The following is a 12413-nucleotide window of genomic DNA, read 5'->3' as shown; positions in this document are numbered from 1 at the left end:
TTGATAGCGTCAATTAGTTGTTGTTGTTGTTGGTACTGCCGCTGCGGATGAGAACGGGGCCGGAGGGGCTTTGGGAGGATGGGAAAGTTATTATTATTATTATAATAGTAATTGGCTATCATACGTGCCTAGCTAGCGTTAGCTAAAAGAGCCCTCGCAGTGAAGTTATTATTATTATAGCTATCATACTGCAATATAAACTGAGTTTTATAGTGAAAAGAGCAGCTTTATTTGTCAAGATTGAAGGCTCTATATTGCAGGAAATTGCACATACAGGTGTTCATAAAATGTAAAAAAATCTTGCACCCCCACTTTCAACTATAACTAGGCGGCCATGACCGCAGCAATATGTGCATATGTATGCTACGTTATATGCGTAAATGTAATATACAGTACGCTACGCTATATGCATAAATGTACTGAGCCGGAAAATGTATTCATATGATTAAAAACGATGGTTCGAAGGTCCGTTCGAAAAACCCTGCCGAACTTCGAATCCTAAAAAACAGGCTTCGGTGACAGCTCTAATTTGTGCAGACCTTCCACGGTTTTCAAAAAGAACAAACACACTCTTCCAAAAATCCCTATGGTGCTCGTTCACCTGTACGCAGAAAGCCCCCAGTCGGAGGCAGCGGATGGGGGCAAAGAAGAGCATGGGTACGGCGGTCTCGGAGACGAGGACCCCCACGGTGGACAACCTCAGCAGCCAATCAGGCTGCTGGCGAGCGAACCAGGCCAGGGGGGAGGGGCTGCCCTGAGACACCAACCTGTGGCTCACGGCTACGGGAGGGAGAGAAGGTGGGAATTAGCCTTCATCCACTTCTAATTACACCGTTACTGACATCAATTCATGAATGTCCTCCCCCTCTCCCTCCCTCTCCAAAAAGAGAAATGTAGTGTCTGTTTAGTAGGATTAATTGAAATGTCCTAGATTAGATTCAAATGTATAGTAATTATACAGCATAAGTACAGTACAATGAAAATAATTTGGCATCTAACCAGACAGCAAATGTAACTGTAAAGTGCAATATACAATGTACAAGTGATTAAACTGGAGTATATAAATGTGTACTACTGGCTGATAATGATACAGGTATAAAAACACTACGGTAGTAGTAAGTAGGGCTGTCAATTTATCGCGTTAATTCGATTAATTAATTACACAGCAAATGATCGCGTTATGAAAATTAACTCAAAATTAATTAAATTTCTTTAATTATTATTTTTTTGTATCTCATTAATTCCATAAGAACGTAGAATACACATTTACAGACTTTTTTTATATGGTCCATTTGCATGTTCTTGGTATCTGATTCTTGGGACATCTATGGATCTCAGGGAATGTATTCCCAGTGTCAGAAATACTGTGTCTGTTACTACTGTAGGCTTGAGTAAATTGTAATGAACCAAATGAGAATATCAATAAAAGTTTTTTTTATCTTTGACTGTGAATAACTCTATGCTCAAATTGACCAGACCTGAAAAATCTAAGCAAATTAAATAGATGGAAGATGATTAAACAGAAGGTTTTGTAGGTACAGTACTGAATTCTGCCATCCGGACACATGCAATTTGAAATATGATTATATTTCTATATTATAAGCCATAAAATGGTTATGCGATTAAAATGCGATTAATTAATTACAAATCCTGTAATTAATTAGATAATATTTTTTTAATCGCGACAGCACTAGTAGTAAGTCGTACTGGACAGCGGTAGAACTAGTAAAAGTAGGTAAGAGATATGTACAGTAGATTATAGTATATACAGGTATGTAAAAAGGATTACATGCAGGTATATTCAGACAGTACGTGTCCTACACATGCCGAGTTCTGAAATGTAGTGCTGTTCTCCTTTGTGCAGGGTTGAGTGAAGTTGATACCCATCACATGGCATGCTGTACATAATCCCCACCATACAATCATCATGTGATTAATCCAGACAACACAATCCTCCAACAAAGATAAAGCGCACAATATTCTATTCTTTAATTATTCTTAATTTCACGACCATACTAGCAATAAAAACAGTGACACTGACTTGTGGCACTCGAGTGCCAATTTAAATTCTTCCACATTCCATAAGTTCCCGGTAGCCCCGCAAAAAACAACTACTTTTACAAAAACATTTCATATATTTAACATTGTTTAATCTCCCGGGCAGTCGGGCTGCCCCCAAAAATGTAATACCTGTGCAAATGAAATGTACGATTTTTTAATAACCTTTTAAAATTGAGAATTTTATACTTTTTCTTTTTATTATTATCTTTTCCCCCCTCCTTTTTCCATTTTTCTCCCATCCCAATGTTAGTCGTTATGCCAATTCCCAATCCCCTTCCTGGTCGTTGCGCACTCTACCCCCTACCGTCGGTCTGGGAGGGCGGAGACGATCACATGCTTCCTCCGACACTGTACCCAGCCCACCGCTTCTTTTCACCTGGCAGCGCGGACTCTCACTGGGGGAGTGTAACGTGTGGAAGGGTCACACTACCTCCCCCAGATCCTTCCCTCGCTGTGGAGGCGCCCCGACCGAACTGTAGGAGTCGCTGTTTACAACGACCAGGACCCACCCCACCGGCTTTCCCACCCGCTGACACTGCCAATTGTGTCAGTATGGACGGCCGACCAAGCCGGAGGTACCACAGCTGGATTCGATCCCACTGTCTCTGCGGTGGTAGACAGGCGCTTATTCCGCTGCGCTACACGGCCGCCCGAGAATTTTATACTTTTTAATACCCCACAGACACCCTGTACTAAAAGTTGCGTACATATAGTATCAAGCGTAGAGTTAAATTTGGACCAAAACAAGAGTTTCCCTCACCACTGAGACCCCACCAGGAAGGGCTGTGGCTGGCCAGCTTGGCCACTCCGGAGCCGAAGGTGAGGCGAAAGAGGAGCCAGCGGGCCAACCAGAAGGTGACGGCGTCGTGGTGGCGGAAGGAGGCACGCCCGCGGAAGAGGTTGAGAGGAGCGATGAGGACGGTCAGAAAGCCAGCCTCCAGCAGCAGGCTGTCCCTGAGAGGGGAAGAGAGGGGACACGCGCACACGTCAACCACAGAGACACCAAACCTATCACCAATGAGAATTAATGGAAGAGGACAACATGGACCACATTAGCCTACTGTAGCTTAAATCTCTGGGAGAGGTGTTTTTGCCCAACAGCTAGGCTAGGCTATACGCTTCCATTAATGTGTGCTAAGCTAGGCTAGCATGCAGCCGGATATCTTTTCTACTGAACACACAGAGAGGAAATTGACATATCTTACTTGTCTGACTCACATTTAAGCACATTTCCCATAATGTTGTGTTCCTTTAAGTCCAGCTACAATTGGATCTAATTTAAAGGTCTATTGAAAGTCTGAGTTAATTTCATATTTACATTACATTACATGATGTTACTATACTTTATATGAATTATATACCTCCATCATATGGCAAAGCAGTGGCTTAAAAGTTTAGTCGGTTTATGACCGGAGGAACAACTGGTTTGATCCCTGGACTGACAAGAAGATGTGGGCAGGGGGAAGTGAATGAGTTGTCTCCTCCTTCATCAACTACTGTTAACATGCCCTTGAGCAAGGCACTACCAAACTTCTCCTGTGGAGACTGTGGTGGTACTATGCAGCTCCCTGGTGTGAATGTGTGAAACTGTGTCAGAGTAATAATAAAAAAATTATACAATTTTTTTTTACCCTTATTTACCAAGAAGGTTGATTAAAAAGGCAGAGATATGGTTCAGCTGTCACAGATATTTTGTGAGTGGGAGCTAGACAGACATACTTGCATGTAGAGGTGTGGACATTTCTCGATTCTAAGATGCATCGCGATGCATCTGCACTGCAGTGACAGAACATAATCGATTATTATAGCCTACTAACGCTGATGTGTGACTTTAGGCACATAGCGCACATAACGTAGAACAATTTGCGCTAAATTGTTGCGGTCAAAATTTTTTTAGTAAAAGTTAGACGTACGTAGTACCTACTTACTGGTCACAGGAGTCTTCAATAACGTTTGGATGCTAATCCATTTTGTGAATCAATTTGTTGAAACAACATCTTTGTTGGCAGACGGCTCCGGCTATCTTAACCATAGCAAGCTAAGCATGCATAGCGCGACCTGTGTAACGTCAATTAATTTTGTGTTCCACTGGGAAAGACTGTTCATCACTACATACAACTTTGTTTAATCCAAACGTCCATTCAGAAACTTTGCATTATGAAATAAGACAGTCTGCAATATCTGTGAATATTCCTATGCCTTGGTCCGTTCAGCTGACACTGTTGACACGCCCACTACGCAAAGCTAGTGCTCCGGTCATGCATCCACTCAACTCATAGAAAATACAGCATCAGGCTATTCTAAAAGTATTAATGCTAATAAAATGTGTACTGAAACGTTTTTAACAGCTGGATATCGAGATACCTTTCTAGTATCCGTGTATCATGCAACACACATTTATTTGCTTTAGAACTTTCTAAATTAAAGTTAATTTATCTGACTGCATGTATTAATTGATGAAAAAGTAGCCATGTGCAGTAATATAGATTATAAAATTGAGGATATAATATATTATTGAGCTGCATCGTAGATTCACAGCTATTGCACGTCAGTTCAATGCGTGGGGTTACAGTTCAGTGTTTCCCCTATATGCAGCGCTGCGCCACTGCTGAATTAGGACCACCTAAGGGACCACTATGAACTAGACTATAAAAAATATATATATTTTTTTTATCATTTCATTTGGGCTGTGGGGGGTGCTTAATATAAAAGACTGACCTGAGGAAAAGGCTGCAGGGAGAAAGCACTGCAGTCTAGTCAATTTTGTGTTTTGAGCACAAAGTTCATCATAGATCTAGCCTCTTTATTTTGCTCTCAAAGTGCACCAGATTGATGCATTTAACTTTAAAATGTAAAAAAAAAACATGCCCCCGGACCCCCCTAGAGGCACAGCACCGCTGCTGAATATTTATTCAGGGGAAACACTGCAGTTGTAGTACACCACCAGGTGGATGCGCCACGTTGTGTTGTACAAATGGCTATATTTTCAGACGTCCTTGGCCAGTCTTCGATTTGGTCTATGTTTGTAATGTAGTTAATCACGATCGATAATGGAACGCTCCAACCGAGCTCCCGAGATGATAAATGATGAATACGGAAGTACGTCAAGAGAATTCCATGATTTTACTCAAGTAAATATCTGTTACAAGCTTCGGTCTTAAGTAGAAAGCTATTTTTAATCTAGATTAATTACAGGAAATTGAGAGATTAATTAGTAAAAAAAGATTTAATCTATTGACAGCACTAATATATATATATATTAACCAAATTCATGTTGGGTATGATTGATACTTTGCACCAAAGATACTCTAATGACAGGAAGATAACACATTAAAAGCTGCGGCAATGGGATGAAAATGGAAGAATTCCTGTCTCCTACTGTAAGTGGGCAGGACTTTTACACAGGTGCCATCGTTAACACAGATCACTTGCACTAGTCTCAAACAAAAGCGTTTTTCGCTGGATCTACAGGTAAAAGAAACGGGTTTGTGTCAAAATGTTCAGATCAACTTGTAAGATACAATACCAATATGTATCTCGATTTCTATGGTAAAGAGAAAAAAAATTACATTTGGCAAAATCCTCTATTCTGTCAGCTCTCGTCCTGAGGTGTGCGTGCGTGCGTCACGTGTGTGTGTGGGGGGAGGGGCAGTAACCCCACCAATGCTGCGCCTTCTGTAGATCATTTGACGCAATACAAGAAGTGAGAAGGACTTGGTTATCCTCCCTTTGAATGGTCTCCGTTTGCACCAAAGGCAACAGACAGCAGGTGTTCCGTGTTACAGCAGATGAGGTCAGAGCCACTAGAGCAGCGATAGCCGCCTTTGACTATCAAATTGAAATCACCTTTCAGCTAGGCTTAAACTGCAGTCACCAGCTGATCAGCCCGCAATAAAACGTGGCACTAATGTGATGATGAGTGACTCACAACACTCAGTGCTGACGACACTTCAGTGGTTACTGGATGCTAACAGCACTTAGTCAACACAGAAAGGCAAAACAGTAAATGAGGGAGAGATAACAGCTTACCATGGGAAGCGGAGGAAGTCTTGGCCCACCTGTCAACGGAATACAGCCAGTTAGCATAAATATGTCAGCATGAAAGGATAATACTGCCTAGTAGGGCTAGGAGATATGGAAGAAAGAGACACTAACAAGACTTTTCTTTCCTGATAAAAATATCTATCACCATATCTGCTCATATTATACACATGTTAAATATTCCTTTAATCATTATTAATCAATCATCAAGAAAACACTTTCATAATAGTCCATAAATATCAGATCTCTTTAAGACATTTTAGTTGATTTGTGCTCATTATCGTTATTTTATACCGAATTGTGCGTCAAGTTATGATACAATAACTTTGTCACAATATGATCCTGTTGAAAGACAACGGCAATATCGCAACTATATTTGCCAAACCCCACAGCCTAGGCTCCAGAGCCTCCCTAGCCCCTTTCGTGACTGTGATGCACGACAAGTTTTGGCCGTGATAACACAGTCACTTGCTCGTCAATAGGAATGCAAGCAATATTCACCATGATGGAATTTTTATAAATGTGTAAACATCACAGAGATCAGTGTTGCATCAAAATGGCTTACTCTTTTTCTTCCGCATTGTGACATGCCGGAGCGCTGTGATTGGCTTCTCCTCTTCTTCTGCTTTGTCACATGCCTGGTGCGCCCAGAAATCACAGCGATCCGGCATGTCACAATGCGGAAGAAAAAGAGTAAGCCATTTTGATGCAACGCTACCTTGGTGATTTTTACACATTTATAAAAAAAAATGTTTATTAGCAACGCCAAGCTTTCAAACCATCCCGTATTTTTGTGTGAAACCCTCGTGCAACTGTGAGTACCTTTGAAATTTCTCTGCGATACTTGTATAATGAACCGTTCGTCCAAAACCAGTCCATCATGGTGAATATTGCTTGCGTTCCTATTGACGAGCAAGTGACTGTTATCACAGCCAAAACTTGGCGTGCATCACAGTCAGGAAAGGGGCTAGAGCCTCCCCCCCCCACCACACACGTTACCTGGCAGAGGGACAAGTAGAGGGCCCAGAGGGCCAGAAAGACGAGGCTGTCTCGGAGGGGCTCCAGGAGGGCGGCCCCCAGGGCCAGCAGGAGCCCCAGCAGGCAGAGCAGCTCCATCACCTGATGGGCGTTCAGCCCCAGCCCCAGCTCAGGCCCCAGGCCCAGCCACAGCAGGGAGGGGGAGGCCTGGAGCTGCTCCCTGGATCCCCCGGGCTCCACCAGGCGCACGGGCAGGACCCCCTGGTTCCCATAGAGACCTGAGCGTGTGGACAAAGAGCAGGAGGGGATGATAACAGATAACGTGAGTGACGGGTGGTGGTCTGTGTGTGTGTGTGTGTGGCGGCGGCAGCAGCGGCGGCGGGGGGGGCTTTGTGGTATGTGCCATGTTGCCGACTCTGAATGGAAGTTGTAGTAACACACAAATCCACCGTTCCATCAGTGTGCTCACGGCGTGTTATGATAAATAAGTCAAGAGTCAAGCAAAGGGAGAAACCAAGCTATTCATTTCTGATCTCTCACTAATCTTGCGGCGGGGACTCGGGCGGGGGACTGTGATTATCGGGTTGGAAACATGGGATATAAACCTTCACGCTGTGCACACAGCAAAAGCTACAATTATATATTCTAAGGATGGTCGCAGAGAATGTGAAAAAAAAATTTGGGAACATTATACAGTGGGCTAGCTAACACACACCCAGAGGCACAGGAATGCCCTTTCAAGATGGACCATTTCACGCTGCCTGCTGTTGTGGAGACATGAGCAGGTGAAATTGGGGAAAAGACAAGTCACTGCTCAACATTGCTGACGCGCATACGTGGAACAAGAGTGTCCAGAGTTGGCACACAAGTCAAGGCAGTAAAGCCAAGGCTAAAAAGGCACAAGCACCGCTTTGTGTGCTCTGACTAAGCAGTGATGAGTCATCCAAGCTAAATTCTATTCATTTTTTTTTTTTTTTTTGTCTGAACCTAACATGGGATTATGTACTCAAGGTGTTAAGAGTAAAATGGGTTAAAAGATGAATGCATGTCATCGAGTCTGTGGGAATTTTCTATTTTGACAGACAACACGGTCGGTGACTAAAGGAACTGAAATGCTGAAAGAGTGGTGCCTTCAAGTTCAGAGTTTCTGCTCCTTCAGTCAGAGTCTGAGAAGCGGATGACGGGCTACTATAACACATGGGACCAGCTTCAAGCGACGTGACAGAGAGCGTTTAGACTCTTTTGATCAACCTAAATAAAAGCGCGTGCATTTTACACCACAGCGGGACATGATGTAAACAATTGTTATGCTTGTATATGAATATGCCGTGTGATTTTATTTATGCATTTTGTTTAACTCTATGTTTTGCTTAACTCTACGTTCACTCGACGTAAAAAGGGGGAAACCACAGTTGCCTTTAGAGTTTGAAATGAAATTAAAACGAGTTGATTCAGGGTGCATTCCGCCGCCAGTGACATCTCTTTCAATGACATATCGTATCGGTTAACTTTCAGCGATGTTTATTAAGGTGCGACAATGATCTCTTTATTCTGGTCTCCTCGACACATCTGTTATAATGTCATGTTATTATGAACATGACAAATGCATCGTTTGAACGCGGACCAGTATGGGGGTAGATTTCTATCAAAAATAAACCAGCTTCTATAGAGGAAAAGGCTACGTTTATTCTGCACACCTCACATAGGACTGGATAAAGGAAGCGAGCAAGCAGCATGGAAACAAACCAACAGCGTGACAAGCGACCAGTCAGCAATCGTCATCGTGCTAAATAATTGGTTAGATGACAGATTATGAAATCAATTAGTAGTCTACTATAATAGTCTTACCGGGAATCTGCACGTAGAGGGATGCAAAAGCAAACGTGTAAATGATTGCCATACTCCACAAAAACACGTGTCGTGGTAGTCTTATTTCCCCCATTTTCTTAATAATCCTATGTCCCTCTAAATAATAAAATACACTTTTCTCCTGGCGCTCAAAGCAAACCCACGACGCGCCCTCAACAGTTTTTTCCCAGAGTGGAAAAATGTAGTGTGGATGCGCGCAAGGCGGGGTTACTCACTGGCTGGGCACATGCGCAGGCTCTGCCTTTCAAGTTTTTTTTTTAAATTATTATTTTTTTTTTTACATCGACAATAGTGGATTACTGCATTCATTATTGCACCGTCTACAATGCTTGCTATTAAATATAATAAATTCTTCCCGTCATTCGTTCAGATGAAAGACACATGACATGTTATATTATGCATTGTCTCGTGGCAACTGGCAGCAGGCAGTCTGGACAGTCTGACGTGGTTATGTGAGGTCACAAGACTGAATGAATGAATGAATGAATGAATGAATGAATGAATGAATGAATGAATGAATGAATGAATGAAAACTTTATTTAACAGATTGCAGAATGGGTACAATACAGTACGGCTCAATACACCGAATTGTTAAGGGGATGCAGACCAGAGAAAGAAGTTTGTCTTGTTTACATCAGGGTCCCCCATTTTCAATTCATAGTGACATTTATGACATGCATGAATGAATGAATGAATTAACGAATTAATGATGAATGAATGAATGAATGAATGAATGAATGAATGAATGAATGAATGAATGAATGAATGAATGAATGAATGAATGAATGACATTTTTATTTAACAGATTGTAGAATGGGTACAATACAGTACGGCTCAATACACACAATTGTTAAGGGGATGCAGACCAGAGAAAGACGTTTGTCTTGTTTACATCAGGGTCCCCGACTCCCCCACATACACAACATACATGACATCATGACATTTATGACATAGGGACATACATGACATACAGGTATATAGTGTACTGTTACATTTGTGACATATACAATATGCAAATATACAGTACTGTTACCCAGAGATCCTAACAGAAAATATATACATATGATGGGGAGGAGACTGTACATTAGGAGGGGGTGGGGTGGGAGAAAATATATACATATATGGTGGGGAGGAGACTGTCTATTAGGAGGGGGTGGGGGGGGGGGTAAGTTTGCAGTGGGATAAGTACTGTATGATACTAACGAAGGTTATTTAATTTCAAACCTTTATTTAAACTCGAAAGACAACTGAGGTTTCCCTCATTTACATTCACGTTGAGTGTAGTCAAGTCAAGTCAAGTCAAGTCAAGAGTTTTAATTGTCACGGCATACAGGTATACAATGAAATGCGGGTGGTCTTGCCCGCAACGATGTGCAATACAGTGGTACATATAATAGAATCAAAAGAAGAAAACAACATTGTGCAGTAACAGGTAACAGGTAACATGGAGTGACATCTCGGTATCTGTACATAGTTATTTACAGAGCATATGGGACATGCTAGTTAGCTTTGGTAGTGCAATACACTGTTCCTGTTATTCTAATTTAAAGTGTCCTTTCCTTTGGCCATAAGTGTGTGTGTGTGCGACATGAGTGTGTGCCCGCTCATGTTAAAGTGTTAAGTGGCTGCTCGTGTGTGAGCGTGCACAGTGTGCGTGTCGTGTGTGTGTTCATGTGTGCTTGTGTGTGGACAGTTCAATGTTCTGAGCACTCAATGTTCATTGTTCATGGCTCTGATGGCCTGGGGGAAGAAGCTGAGCCTAAGCCGCTCTGTCCTAGTAGCTGGGGTTCGCAGGCGTCTGCCTGACCTCAGCAGCTGTAACAGGCTGTTATTGGGGTGGTGAGGGTCTTTCATTATCCTGCAGGCTCTGGATTTGCACCTCTTGTTGTATAGAACCTGCAGGGGGGGTAGTGCAATACCCGTGGTACGCTCGGCTGAGCGCACCACTCTCTGTAGGGCCTTCTTGTCCTGTGCCGTGCTGTTTCCATACCAGGCAGTGATGTTTCCGGTCAGGATGCTCTCTACAGCTCCTGAGTAGAAGGACTGGAGTATCTTTCCCGATACTCTGAACTTCCTTAACTGTCTCAGGTGGTAGAGGCGCTGTTTCGCCTTCTTTACTACTGTGTCTATGTGTGTTGACCATGTCAGGTCCTCTGAGATGTGGACCCCCAGGTACTTAAAGCTGCTCACCCTGTCCACGGTAGCCCCGTTAATCATCAGTGGTGTGTGCGTCTCCTGCTGTCCTCTCCTATAATCCACGATCAGCTCCTTGGTTTTACCAATGTTCAGGAGCAGGCTGTTGTCCTGGCACCAGCGCTCCAGTACCTCAACCTCCTCCCGGTAGGCCTTCTCGTCGTTGTCCGAGATCAGCCCCCAGTGTACCTGTACATGCAGAGTTAAGCAAAACATACAGAGTTAAGCAAAAGAAAAAAGCATATAAAATCACACAGCATACAATCATACCAAAGTAAGGATAACAATCAATTAAAAACATGTACAACTTGTTTGACAAAGGTTGGGAGATCAAGGTTTTAAACTCTGCAACAGAGGGAGAATCTCAAGCTTGTAAATTATAACACGGTTATATGAACTGGGTATAGTGTCTTGCTTTGCCAATTGGACTGCTCTGTGCGCCTAGTATGGCCGGGGACGTGTCTCAATTCAGGCGCTGCATCCATATAACTTTTTTTTTTTTTTTTTTAAGATATGGGTGCCAGCCAGATGAAATCGGGACAGAGGAGGGAGACCAGAGTCTTGACCAGGCGGGGGCTGGGCAGTGGGATCCCTTTGGCCCACAGAAGTGCAGCCTTAAAGGAACACGCCAACATTATGGGAAATGAGTCAGACAAGAAGATAAGACACCAATTTCCTCTCTGTGTGTTCAGTAGAAAGTATCCGGCTGAAAGCTAGCCTATAGCATAGCACAAATTAACGGAAGTGGATATGGACCACTAGCCTAGCTGTGGGCCAAAAACACCTCTCCAGTTTTATGCTAGACTAGCTTTCAGCCGGATAGCTTTTTACTGAACACACAGAAAGGAGATTGGTATCTATCTCCTCGTCTGACTCTGGAGAAGACGGTAAGTGCATTTCCCATAATGTTGGTGTGTTCCTTTAATGAGTTTAGGGTAAATGGACTGCATTTATACAGCACTTTTCAACATTCACCCATTCACTCACACATAGGGTGACCAGGTGTCCCCCTTTTGGTTGTACTGTCCCACCATTTGACCAAATGTCCCGCGTCCCTCATATTGAGAGGATGTCCCTCTTTTCGAAGCCAAAAAAAACATGCGTCTAAAAGCCCCTCCCTACAGACAGTAAACGTAGCAACCCGCCTCTTGTCCACACACATTGCTCTGATTGGTTATAGTACTTTAGCGTGCTGCTTGCCTGCTTGTGATGTGACTGAGACTGAGTCGTGACGCTACCTCATATCGCAAATCTGATTGGTCAAAAAAAAG

At 43.0% G+C, this 12413-nt stretch overlaps 1 protein-coding gene across 1 annotated transcript in view; it reads right to left on the bottom strand.

The window, feature by feature from the left end:
* Positions 1 to 9107, bottom strand: part of LOC311241283 (lipase maturation factor 2-like) — a 39165-nt gene extending 30058 nt beyond the window's left edge. Inside the window, exons 1-5 of the mRNA XM_084330056.1 lie at positions 8929 to 9107; positions 7102 to 7358; positions 6091 to 6119; positions 2822 to 3015; positions 602 to 780 (exon numbers count right to left, since the gene is read on the bottom strand). Coding sequence (XP_084186182.1) covers positions 602 to 780; positions 2822 to 3015; positions 6091 to 6119; positions 7102 to 7358; positions 8929 to 9022 — 753 coding nt within the window. The 5' untranslated portion in view covers positions 9023 to 9107. The remainder of the gene's footprint in view (positions 1 to 601; positions 781 to 2821; positions 3016 to 6090; positions 6120 to 7101; positions 7359 to 8928) is intronic.
* Between the last annotated feature and the right edge of the window lie 3306 nt (positions 9108 to 12413).

Source organism: Notolepis coatsorum (genome assembly GCF_963971535.1).
Source record: "Notolepis coatsorum genome assembly, chromosome: 15".
Classification (NCBI taxonomy): Eukaryota; Metazoa; Chordata; class Actinopteri; order Aulopiformes; family Paralepididae; genus Notolepis; species Notolepis coatsorum.
Note: the sequence above shows the minus strand (reverse complement) of the source record. Positions and strands in the feature narration are given on the sequence as shown.